Source organism: Gobius niger (assembly GCF_951799975.1).
Source record: "Gobius niger genome assembly, chromosome: 20".
Classification (NCBI taxonomy): Eukaryota; Metazoa; Chordata; class Actinopteri; order Gobiiformes; family Gobiidae; genus Gobius; species Gobius niger.
The window spans coordinates 27,534,260-27,547,739 of record NC_136871.1 but is presented as its reverse complement, the minus strand read 5'-3'; the positions used below and the strand labels follow the sequence as shown (position 1 = coordinate 27,547,739).

Genomic DNA, 13,480 nt, shown 5'->3' with positions numbered 1-13,480 from the left:
TCTCTACTTCCTCTCAGCAAAGCCATATCTCGCCTTGAGCATTTGAGGCCACATATTATGCAGAGTACAAGTATTATGCAGTACACTGTCACTTTGAATCATTGTGTACCATCACCGCCTTTATGTGTGGAAAAAGCTATGATGTAAAAATAATATATATGCGGAAGTAAACCACAGAAAAAGATTTAGAAAAAACAGGATGTTGTGTCACAAGATAGTTTCATAATGTCTTTCCATGAACTGAGTACTCTGTCAATGCACAGCTAGTAATGTACGTATGACCTGGACATTTAGACTAACAAGAGTTAAAGAAATATGTTGGCTTCAGCTATTCAGATATTTTTGATGATTGCCCACACATGCATACAGAAAATGTTGACTATAAACCACCTAAACCGCCAAGATGAACTCTAATCAAATTGACACTGCAATTATAACTGTCAGTATTTAGCTAGTGAACCATGTGGCAAACGTCCCTGCCCCTCCATGGGGTATGTAAACACACCACATGTCCTTGGCTCGTGGTAAACCCTAAACCCAAAGAGTGCAACAGAGCCTTTACTGTCGACTCGCTGTTGATTAGATTGTGAATTCAGGAAACTCACAGTACATTGTTTAAATCGCTGAATAAGTGTTTCATTAAAGTAGTTCCCTCACGTTGACTGCGGGTCATGGTCAATGGTCCTAAAACACATGATCAAATCAATGCATTTTAGGCCCAGGAGCTGTAAAATGAACTGAACACTGGCACTTTTGGGGTAAATGTCCAACTGATGTCCACCTTTTTTGAAGCTGTTAGACATTTGAAGCCAATTTTTGATGGAGCCATGTAATTAGCCTTTCACTGTGACTATCATGTGATCCGGCTGATGATATTACTGCATTTAGATCTGTTAAAGCCATGTGTGAAGAAGGGCTTGTGACCTGACACTATTGAACTATTGAGAAATTTAAAAAAAATCCCCCCGGGGAACTCTTAATTGTGTGTTTTCTTTGAAGAAGTAAATCATGGTAGCTTCTGAAACGTTGGTACATGTTCCTGCTATAACACTCACTTGCGCATGATGTTTTCCCAGGACGACGCCCGTCAGCTGTTCTCCCTGTCCTCCACAGCAGAGGAGCAGGGCGCGATGCCGGACGAACTGGCCAACGTCATCAAGCGCCTTTGGGCCGACGGCGGGGTGCAGAGCTGCTTCACACGAGCCAGAGAGTACCAGGTCAACGACTCTGCTCCATAGTGAGTCCGGGCTCTTCTGAGTGTTACTTTAATAGGGTTTGTCTCCCGCATCTTGCAACCATAATGCGCCAGCTCGATTAAAGAAACACTGACCTCTGATGGTTTAACAAGCAGAAACCCCACAATGTTACCAGAGGAAAAGTGTATTTGTTTTTTATCATGATGGTTTTACTGTGACAGCCTTCTGACAAAATTCAACCTGAATAATAAGGTGTTAGGGGAGTCTGATTACAGGACGGCAAAAATGAATACAGCAAAGTTGACACGTGTGAATTACGGAGACGATCAATTATGCTGTGCAGTGGAGAGACACACCTCTGCCATCATCTTTTGTGTAGAAAAGTCACTTTGATTTGGATTCATCACGGTTTCTGTTGAATACTAAAAATATGTGTACATCCACCTTATTCCTGCCCCATGACCCTTTGCGTGAAGTATGGGAGGGACGGTTTGTTTCTTTTTTAATGTAGACCGTTCGCTCTAACCCAGTTTTTATGAGCTTTGGAGACGTAAAACTATGTGGGAATGTGACAAAGTGGGTTTGTCCCAGTATTTATTTTGGACACCTTGCTTTGTTTGTCTCATTTGCAATATACACCAGCTAGCAATAACCCTCAGATTCATGTATAAGTTAATAATTATTTCACATTGTCTGTTTGGTTTGTTTATTTATTCAGTATACAAATTTACCTGTACTACCTGGTGGGAACAAAGGAAAGGGGCGTGGTCTGTGTCGACCATTTTAAAATCTCAGGCTGAACCATGTGGCAGGGGGAAACTGGTTTAAACCTTTGCTTTGAGTTTCCTTTGTGTATGATTTTGGTTTGTAGTTTGTCTTTATTCATTTGATTTGAACACTAATCGTTTTGGATGAAACACTACTTCATTTTAGGTCAAATGTTAAAAGCTTGCCTGCTGAACTTGCATGTGGAACTTACCCATTGAGCTAGTGGTCTTTTCCCATTAGGCGAGGTATAAAAGCTGACTGTTCTAGTCACTGGGGTGCCATTTTGTGTGCGACATCTGTGTGTCAGAGAAGTTCCTCTTGTCTTGCAAAATAAATGCTTGGTACGATCTACTTGTCAGTCTGCCTGCCCATTTCGACCCCTCGTGGCCAGCTTCCTCACAGGGAACACGAGCTGTCACGGCTGAAACCAAACTACGAGCCGCGATTAGCTGCTCACAATAAACATATGACGGAAAACGGCACCGTCGAAGAGTTTTCTGACCCTTGGGGGGTGTTGGTCAAGTTTTCTCCACTTAACCTCAGTGAAAGATCGCAGAATTAGAAGATATCCACAAAGACTTGACACAGATGTGGTACTTTAGGCTTCGAGAATGGATTGTCTGCATAAAAACACTTTTTGTTTCGTGTTGATGAAATATCCACGCAGATTAAACTGAGCTACATCTGTTAACGAAGGTCAAAGGTTTTACTCAAAAACGATCAGAAAATAGTTGGAATGCTCTTTCCAAAACCAAGAAATGTAAAATGTTGCCGTTTAACTTAAGTCAGGAGCATGTTCCAAGGCCAAAAATGTCACTTTCTCTGTTTTTTAATTCAACCACGAACAGCGAGACATGTTCCTGAGCGGCGCGAGGACATCTTTTTAAATGGTCGATTGTTTAGAAAATCATCATGAAATGTTGAAATATACAGCTGTGTGAAAGGAAAACTCGCCCTGGAAACCAATGGCTCAGCGCGACTTCCGGCATCTCACCGGAAATTGCCCCATCATCGTTTGTACATGAGCGACCCCAGGAATAAGGCGGATACTCTCTGTCTCTCTCTCTAGCTGTGTGCTGTGATACAGATTCATAATCAGGTAGAAAAGCTTGTCTAACTGTGTCAAAAGCACACAACCTGCAGGCGAGATGTATTCCCAGCCACAGGGATGAGGTGTAACAGGAACCCAGAGAAAACAGACAGCTTATTGTGAATCCGCTGCAATGATTTTTGCTTGAAACAAGACTTGAACCTGACACCGGACTGAAGCTGAGGTAACGCGGGTTCTTCCCAGGAAAGTGCCCAATGCTCTCTTAATAATGGCTGACTTACAGCGCTGCACAATTTGGCAAAACATGATTGCAGAGGAATAAACTGCAGAGTTGGCAGCTTTTGTGAGGGGGAAATGCACAGAAAGAAAAGCCCGCTCACATCATGGATTTAATTTGTAAGTTGAAATATGCCAATATGGGGAAAAATGATTCAAAGTAAAATATACTGAACATACAATAGACATTCTCTGTCTTTCTGTGAGACTGTGCTCCGTTTCACTGATAGACAATTGATGCATCGATAACAAACCAATTGCCCATTTCCAGAAAACTGTCATTGTCTTTCTCATGAGTCTCATCTGATACAATTGGAATTATCTTTATGCTCAAAGACAAATGGCGTCTTTTACAGTATGTGTTTTCCACTGTTTGTTTTTTATTTCCCTTTAATTTTGTCTTCCCTTGCTATTTGGACCCAGCCTGACTGTCCCTACCTGCAGTTAAGTAACTGTTATGATCTGGGGTCGCTGCAGTTCGTCAGATCCAAGTTCAGCAACATTAATGAGCCCAAAGAATGAGGGAAGGGAATCTTATTTGTATAGCGCTTTTCATATGACACAAGTCACACATGAAAGGGAAGGGGGGTTCATTCACTCCACGCTGATGGTGGTAAGCTACATTTGTAGCCACAGTTTCCCCTGGGGTAGACTGACCGAAGCGAGGCTGCCCACATCCGTATTCCAGGATGACAATGCCAGGATTCATCGGGCTCACATTGTGAAAGAGTGGTTCAGGGAGCACGAGACATCATTTTTACACATGGATTGGCCACAACAGAGTTGAGATCTTAACCCCATTAAGAATATTTGGGATGTGCTGAAGAAGGCTTGGGGCAGTGGTCACACTCTCCCATCATCAATAAGATCTTAAAGCAGAACTAAGTAACTTGTTTACCTTAATAAATCCTTTTCGTAGTCCCTGTGGGGGCATTACAAGTGTTAATAGGATGATTGGGGGGTCTTTCATCTCCCCCTGGTGTCTCTGACCAGAAAACCACACTTGCAACTGTCCTGCCTATGGGGAGACTCAATACACACTAATAGAATCACGAAGAAGAAGCTAATAGATAAACAGGCAAAGCTAACTGCGGGCTAGCGCCACTTAAACAGTATTTACAGCCAAGTTTGAATAAAAAAAAAAAATCTCCATTGTGTAATTGGATGTACAATATCCCTCTCTCCCTTTGTCTTTTCTGTCAGCGTAGTATTTACTCTCATGGACAATTAAAGAGTAAAAAACTGCAACCAATGGCTGCTGGCTGCTCTGCTTTTTGACCACGAACGTGGGGGCCGCCATTGCTCCGCCATTGCTGTAGTACCTCCATATCGCCACTAGGTCCCCATTGAAAAGCATTGGACTTTAGACACATTAAAAACTGCTTTAAAGCCTGGTTTCAATTTTTTCAACACTAGACTAGGCTAGATATTCCTCCTGAGATAACGCTGGGTTAATCACATTATATGAAACCAGACTGGTTTTCGTAATATGAATTTTTGAAATCTCGTACTTTAATGAGGCTCGGACTGTTAACATTAGAGCAGCGCGAGCTACACGTCACGCAAGGGCCGAGTCTATGGTGAAGATCCCGCCCTTATGCCCTTTTAGGAACATGCTTTGTCAGAGCTGGGGAGGCGGAGTCTGTAAATCCGTCATGAATTCCCACACGGCCGTGGTCATTATGGTAAACGGGGAGGAGTGAGCAGAAGACGTCCATAATTGCACATTTTTGTGATATTCTTGTTGCTATCAATCAAATACCAATTCAATTTAAGGTTGTTCACAATTAGCACTACCATATCTATATTTCTAGAATTTCGATTACATTTTTTTATTGTTTCTTTTGTCTGCACTGAATGCTCCTTGTGAAGTACATCTCTCTTCTTAATTTTTCAACTTTTCCGTCCCCTTCTCTGTTTGTGTTTAGTTACCTGAACGACCTGGAGCGGATATCCAGAGCCGACTACATCCCCACGCAGCAGGACGTTCTGAGGACCAGAGTGAAGACCACAGGCATCGTGGAGACGCACTTCACCTTCAAGGACCTGCACTTCAAGTAAGGACGCAGTTGTGTCGGGGACAGAAGAAAACATAAACATAAAGGTTCCACGATGTGCATTAGCAGAGACTGAATGTTCCTATCGCTCTTGTTTTGTGTGACTTTCCGCTTTAGCTCTGGTCGTGTCAAATATCCAAGAAAATCTCTCAAATCCTCTGAATATAGAACCCTTTTGTGTCTCACCAAACCCAGTGATCCTTATCTGCATCGCATTTCACAGCGGTATTCCTTTATCTGATCGTCACTTCCAAATATTTGCCCATTTTCAAAGCCATCCCTTTCTCTTTATTGGGACGCAGGAATTAGAACTATGCGCCTGCAGTTTGTCTTGCCTGCTATAGTCCTGTCTCCAGCTCCCGGGTTGCGGATATAACTCACACGTACTCTCGGCCCGTGTTTAGCTTCAGCAGTCACTTGGAACGCTCAGTCGCATTTATCCAGAGTAAGCGGCGTTTAGGAGGAGGTCCCAAACACTTTGAAGTATGTCACCGCTGCAAAGTGTTACGCTTACTCAGCCGTCTCCACCTGCAAAGGCCAAACCACGTCATATGGAGAGTCTGCACTTTTCCTACTTTAATTTGTTTACCGGTGCGGAGGGGGCAGGGAACATTTGTAAAGGTTTTTTTTCCTGATGATTTCCGCACACTAACACGGACTTTCTCCCTTACAGAGCCTAAAACAGAACATGTACAGCAACTTGTATTGTTTTTTTCTCATGAGCTTTCCAAATCTTGGCCACTTTGAAGAGATGTTGTTGTCATGTTGTTCCCTAAAGCACGCTATTTTTTTGTCCTCCAGGATGTTTGATGTGGGCGGGCAGCGGTCAGAGAGAAAGAAGTGGATCCATTGTTTTGAAGGAGTCACAGCCATCATCTTCTGTGTGGCCATGAGCGCCTATGACCTGGTGCTGGCAGAGGACGAGGAGATGGTGAGTCGACAAAGGGAAACGGACGAGAAACAAAAAAGTGACCGCGACGCATTGTGCAATAGGAAACGTGGATTGCAGTCGAGGCGCTGTAGTGAAATGTGTTTGGGTTGAGATGATACATTTGCCCTCAAAATTGTTCATGCAAATCAATGTTAAAGGGACTATATGGAGTTTAAAAATGTTAAAATTAAGTATTTTCCTCCCCTTACCTGTTCCAGCCATGTCCTTATGTGTAGGATGAGCCCAGTTCACCACAACTGCCTCTAAAATCCTGCACTGTCACTCAAAAAGCTGTCACTTCAGCCCGAATTCATGCACAGGCTTAATATAGAAGATGCAGTTACACATATGGCCTGTGGCGGCAGTAGTGAGTATAAACTGGCCAACTTGCATCCAGCCCCTTTAAGCTGGCGTGTGTCCTGTTGCAGAATCGTATGCACGAGAGCATGAAGCTGTTCGACTCCATCTGCAACAACAAGTGGTTCACGGAGACCTCCATCATCCTGTTCCTCAATAAGAAAGACCTGTTCGAGCAGAAGATCCAGCACAGTCCTCTGACCATCTGCTTCCCCGAGTACACAGGTAAAGTTGGGCTTATAGACACTCGAAATACAAACGCCGGCCCTCACACTGGTGCCTTTTCTCCACTTCAGCAGCACCCAAATCTAAAGGCTTCCTGACTTGAGAGCTTGGGCCAGTGTGACGCCTCATTTGAAAGCTAAGACCTACAAACTGATGGTCATTTTTTCTGCGACTTCACATCTTTTTTTAGCGTTTTTGTCGTGTTTTTGTCCCTTTCTTTGTGTTTTTGTTGCTATTCTGGCATGCTTTTGTCGCTCTTATGCCGCTTCTTGTCAGATTTGGGTAATGCTGAACTGGAGAAAATGTGCTCGGTTCAGGCGGGAGTTAAGAAATTCAATAAGTAAAGCTATAAATAACATTAAAGGCCTTATACCTGATTTTTTTTCATTGCAAACAATGAAAGGGGAAGCCGCTAAATTCAAATGTTAGCTGTGGTGCAAACTCATTTGTAACTTTCCTAATATATTTGTAGCATCCAAATTCTTTAAAGGGACAAGTGTATAGGCACATTTCACAACTCTTTTCAGAGTCACTTTCACATAAATGCTAGAAAAATAGCCTGAAAGTGCATAAAATGTAAACAAATGTTTTATCATTTGATCCACGCTGTTTTCCCCACCATTTCTAGAGGTAAAATCAGGTATAGCTCCTTTAAGAAAACATCTTTTTTCCACCCAAACAATGCCAGTTCTGATATTCATTCTTCAAGTGTTTTTTTAAAATAAAAATCCAATGATCCTCAGTGCTAAACTTTTAAACTAATTATTTGAATCATATTATTTATTTTCCAATTTTGTTGTTGTTTTTAATTCTTCAGCCTATATTTTTGAATCATTTCTTTCTTTTGGCATTGGAACATTGGAAATTAAAAATTGGAATTAATAATCTTCTATATAATTGTTTTAATGTACAAAATGACTAAGGCAAGTTTCTAGATGAGTCATGACATTATCTACAATATACATGCAATCAGATAACTATATCAAATTACAAAATTCTAACGAAACAGTTGTGTATATTTATCATCTTAGACTGTCTTAAGCAGTACTTCCATTGTGAAATAACCACCTGCTCATTGTGCCCAGGCTCAAACACGTACGAGGATGCCCAGGCCTACATCCAGACCAAGTTTGTGGACCTGAACCGGAGGAAGGACACCAAGGAGATCTACCCTCACTTCACCTGCGCCACAGACACCAAGAACGTGCAGTTTGTGTTTGACGCCGTCACCGACGTCATCATCAAGAACAACCTGAAGGACTGCGGGCTCTTCTAGCTCTGCACAGAAGGACAGGTGAGGCATAGATACAAGCAAGTCCACAAACTACTGCCACAAATGTGGTTCTGTCAGTCAGTCTGGAACATTATTACAAGCTACATTAGACGTAACAAAACTGAAAGGGCTGGTATTACCCAAAATCCACTTTGTAGAGATTTTTATCATTGTGCAATGTTCTCCTCTTATCAAAAACTTGCTTGGAGTTACATTTTGAGCCACCAGCGCATCTTTGAGTAATATTTGGATCTTCACCATTGGGTATTCTCCCAAAAAGCTCCTCCTGAGGTCCTACGTATCCAGGAAAGGCTTTCCTCACCCCTTGATTTTCATTAGTTTTTTTATTTCTTGGGGTGAGAGGGGCTTATGGGGCCATTTTAGATCAACATCGCATTTTCTAACCTACAAAGTGTAAGATTGTGATATAGGTGTGTTTGACATTCTTATCAAATATCTGCAAAAAACATCCTGTCTTTACAACTCAAAACTACTGAATGTTCACGCTTCCCATTACGTGTCTGAAGAGTGAGCGGCTCAGTATGCGGTGGAGTAAATGACCTTTTCAGGCTCATTTTATCAAAAAATACTCCCCCAAAAACGGCATATATCAGATTATCTATCCGCTTATCTGCGGAACATTATCGGTTTATAGTTTATTTCCACTTTATCAGCTCTACTGAACAGTCATGTTTTTCCCACACAACAATGATTCATGTCAGGTACCTGTTTAGTTTTCATAAGACGTTTTTGTTATGTTGATGAGTAATAATAAGCTGTAGCAATAATTGATTTTCCTTTGCGTAACATTTTCCCGCTTCCTCTGCTGTCTTTCAGATTACTTGAACAGTCGATAGTGAAGGGGAACCCGTGCACTGGCTCCGATCTCCTTTTTTTTTTTCTTCTTCTTCTTTTTTTTTTTTTCCTGAAAGAGACTGAGGCCGATCCTGCACCGCGAGCATTTATCGATTACCTTCTATTTTACTTCTGCATTTCACGCGAGGGCGCTAAAGAGATGTTTTTATATACAGTACCTTGATGTGCAAATTACTCAACTTTTAATCATGTTTTCTTTTTTTTTTAAGAAAAGACGAAGCACAGGCATGAGTGAAATCTATGTTTTTATATACTGTTTACGGAAAGTGATTGCGCATGTTGGCGATAGTAAGAGCCTTTTGCTGCAGAAGTGATCCAACATTCCAATAAAATAAAAAAAACAAATATTTAAGATTTGTGCCAGAAATCTTGGGAAATTGTTGAATATTTGAAGTGTGCAGAATTTGTATTTTTATTATTTTTTCCCCCCCATGTCTGTTGCAGTTTAGTTTACAATGACTCCTATGTATTACCGTCCGACCTACTGTTTGCCGATATGTTTTTCTTCCATTTGTCTGCCTTTAGCGTCAGTACAGTATATAGTGAATATTAATGAGACAAAGCCTAATTCAGAAAAAAAAAAGGTTAGTGTTTTTTTCTTTTTTTGATAAATATTACATGCTTCAAAGTCATTTATGAGTTAATTTAAATAAAACTAGAGATCACCTGAAGTCGTTTAGTTGTTTATTCTCATTGTGTTGTTGCGGACATGCTTTGTACATAGACTTCTGATCATGTATTAAAAATGCTTTGTCACTGCTGTACATTACTTGACATATATGGCATTTCCTCAAATATTATTAATCTATTTTCTACTCAAAATTATGTGAACATTTTTGAATTACTGTGTTAGTCGTAATTCAAAAGAAAAAGTATTGCCTGCCTTCAAGAAATAAAACCCTATTACCTACACCAGTATTGTTTCACTGTTGTCACAAGATAGGCTACAACTACTACTACTACTACTACTACTACTACTACTACTACTACTACTATACTACTACTACTACTACTACTATCTTACTACTACCTCTTAACCCCGTCCTTAACCAAGCGCATTTCTCCAGTTGGACTTCTTACTGTGTTGGTGCCCATTTTGTAGTTCTTTTGTCACTTTTTTGCTGGTGTTTTGTGACTTTGTTGTCACTTAATTGTTTGTTTGCGGCTTGTGTTTGTTGTCACATTTTCCATTTTTGTCGCTTTTTTGTTTTTGTTGCGTTTTCATCGTCATTTTCGCCTTTTTTTGTCACTTAGCCTAATTGCGTTTTTGCTGCTGTTTTTTTTTTTGGCGCCCATTTTGTTCTTAGTTCTTTCGTTGATTTTCTGTCACTTCCGTCGGACTTTTGTCGCTCTTTCGTCACATTTTTGTTGCGTTTTCATTTCGTCTCGTCACTGTTTTGAAGCTTTTTCCAAGAAGCTTTTAGATTTGTTTGGGTAAAGCCAAACCGGTTCAGGTGGGGGTTAAGGGGTTAAACCACTACCCAGGGAAGTACATTTATATCAATTCTATGAGAGGACCGCTCATGGATCTATCATAATAAACGGGACCGCTTGAGACTTTGGTCAATAGAAAAAACTAATTGACATGTCGCAGGCGCCCTCTAGTGGCTGCGCCGTTACTACTATTGTGATCTGGTTCCGGTTGAACAGCAGTTGTAGTGCGTAGCATTGACAGTGGATTCTAAATATACTGTCAATGGTGCGTAGTCAAAACGTATGATGTGTAAGTATTTCATAGACATTGCCCATGTTGCTGAATGTAAGCAAATTAAAATGATTGTAAAATCAGAATATTCACAATTACAAAATAATCATAACAATAATGCATTGGTTTTATATAGCCTAGCGCTTTTCTGGACACTCCAATACGCTTTACATTGAACTATTCATTCATGTCATACTTGGTGGTGGCAAGCTACTATTGTAGCCACAACTGCCCTAGGGTAGACCGACGGAAGAAAGGCAACCGGTCTGCGCCATCGGCTCCTCCGACCATCACCAACCACTCACTCACTACATTCGCAAAAAACAAAGGCAGACAGCAGATTGAGGTTGCCAGATCCCAATAAATATCAAACTAGTCCTTCATTAGTTCAAGCTCAGTTAACTGCAGATTACGTGTCGTAATTGCTGTTTCTTAAACCGCCTCCTCTTTCTGCTGTCCACCTTTATATACAATCCAACTGTATTTCTATAGCACATTTCATAAATACGAAGGAGCATTGTAGTCAGTGAAAAAAAAAAAAAATCCGTTTTCAGAATTACTTTTTTTTCTCAGTGGATTATCTCGTAATTATGAGATTGTACTGAGGAAAAAGTATTCGAAAAAAATACTTTTAATTCGGAAAACGGAAAATATATCTCGTAATTACGAGATAATACACTGTGGGGAAAAAATAATTCGGAAAACGGAAAAAAAAAAATTCATTGACTACAATGCTCCTTCGTACATAAACAAGAGTTTCCACTAAACACGAAAGAGAGAAAGAAAGAAAGAAAGAAAGAAAGAAAGAAAGAAAGAAAGAAAGAAAGAAAGAAAGAAAGAAAGAAAGAAAGAAAGAAAGAAAGAAAGAAAGAAAGAAAGAAAGAAAGAAAGAAAGAAAGAAAGAAAGAAAGAAAGAAAGAAAGAAAGATTACTTGAATAAACCATAAAACATTAAAACGATTAAAAAAAAGAGAATCAAAGTGGGCCCTGGTCTGTCCACCAGGAGGCGCTCCATGCTTTACAACCACTCATCTCGGCCCTGAAGGCAGCACATATTTAGTTGTTCAATACAGGTGCTCGTCTTCAGTTCATTTGTTTCTGTAATTCAACTTTAAATGTGAAACTATTATAGACTTTTTACATGCAAAGTGACATAATGTCAAGCCTTTGTTTGTTATAATGTTGATGATTTTGTCTTACAGTCCATTTTTAAAATATTCACATTTTCTGAGATTTTTAATTTAGGGGTTTCACAAGCTGAGCCATAATAATCTCAATTATAACAAAAAACGGCTATACATATTTCACTTTGCATGTAGTGAGTCTATCATATATTAGTTTCACAGTTTAAGTTGAACAGAAGTAAATGCACTTTTTCATGATATTCTAGTTATATGACGAGCACCTGTATACGCTCACTATATCAATGACACACTTAAGCACTAAGAGAGCACAATCCTATATTTATTAGGATACTTATTTCTATATATTAAAATCTGCATTCATTTTAGAGACTGGCCGGTTGACCAACTGTTTTGTATTTGGAACACTTGGTATGAACAATAGGGTAACTCTCTATTAAGCATGGCCAAAGTAATGTAACTATAGTATCTTTTGTCCACACTTAACTTAATGATGTGTCCACTCTTAATGCAGGTTTGGACATGTAGGCAGCCCCCCCTCTATGTTAACGTCACATCATCTGCACATGAACGACTGACCATCAGCTGCAGGCGAGACCCTTAGCATTTACATGGCCGCCATTCATTCACTCATGCATACATTCATCAACGCGCTCCAGACCTGCTCCGGCCTTGTTTACACATTCAGATGGAGGCTATTGCTCCATGGCACCAGTTGGATGAGCCACAGGTCAAACCCGGTCTAAACGACTGCTGCTGAGTGCGGTCATTTACATGTATAAGACTTGTTCTTGAGTAGAACTGGGTCTGTTGTGCAATCAGTCCTTAGTTACATTTACAGGGATTTTACTCTCCAGTGGGTTGGATGGGGGACTGTATTTCTGATTACATTTCCTGCCAATCTGTTATTTTACACCTTTACTTTTTGTTTGACTGACAACATGCCCGCCTGCCATATGAGGATATATACAGTTGACTAGCGTAATATGTTTTAATGGGTGTCCAATAATCTGAGCATGAGTATGTCATGAGGGCTGCAAAGACAACAAGCACAATGCAGGCTTTGAGGAGGTGCAATATCAACAACAAAACATATGTGCTTTCCACTGGGTCTTTTGATTGTTGCATAAATTTCAGCAGTTCTTAAATCATCATGGTTTTAGTTCACCTGCCTGATCTACAGTTGCAATGCTTGTGGGAAGAATGCCACTATTTTTCCCTAATTGTGCAGCCCTATGTGTGTGATGATGCTTTTTAATATATTGCTTATTTTAGATTCTATACTTTGATCAAGGATAGGCTTTATCGCTTCCAACTTCACCCCAGTTTGGAGCTATAGGAAAATGCTGGGAGAGGCCAAATGCTAACAACATCATTTTACATGACTGAGGGCACACACAAAGACCAGACAGGTACGTATCAACTCGTCTAAGCTCATGTAAGAACATATCTCAGTATGTAAAAGTGGTGGCCTGTTCCTTGAAATAGGATTGGGTTTAATAGAACATTTTTTGTTTTGTTTTAATTTGATCATTTTAATACGTCTTTTTCCCATAACAGTGCCTGTGACTTCTTGCACTTTTGTTTTGGAAAGGTCATGTTTAATGAAAAGTAGGCTGCATG

The 13,480-nt window shown here is 40.3% G+C and overlaps 1 protein-coding gene across 1 annotated transcript in view; it reads left to right on the top strand.

Annotated features, from left to right (window-relative positions):
* LOC306979765 (guanine nucleotide-binding protein G(i) subunit alpha-2-like) overlaps positions 1-9,854 on the top strand; it is a 47,323-nt gene extending 37,469 nt beyond the window's left edge. Inside the window, exons 4-9 of the mRNA XM_079578883.1 lie at positions 1,077-1,237; positions 5,220-5,348; positions 6,150-6,279; positions 6,708-6,861; positions 7,947-8,155; positions 8,972-9,854. Of these exons, the coding sequence (XP_079435009.1) occupies positions 1,077-1,237; positions 5,220-5,348; positions 6,150-6,279; positions 6,708-6,861; positions 7,947-8,137 (765 nt within the window). The 3' untranslated portion in view covers positions 8,138-8,155; positions 8,972-9,854. The remainder of the gene's footprint in view (positions 1-1,076; positions 1,238-5,219; positions 5,349-6,149; positions 6,280-6,707; positions 6,862-7,946; positions 8,156-8,971) is intronic.
* Positions 9,855-13,480: the final 3,626 nt, after the last annotated feature.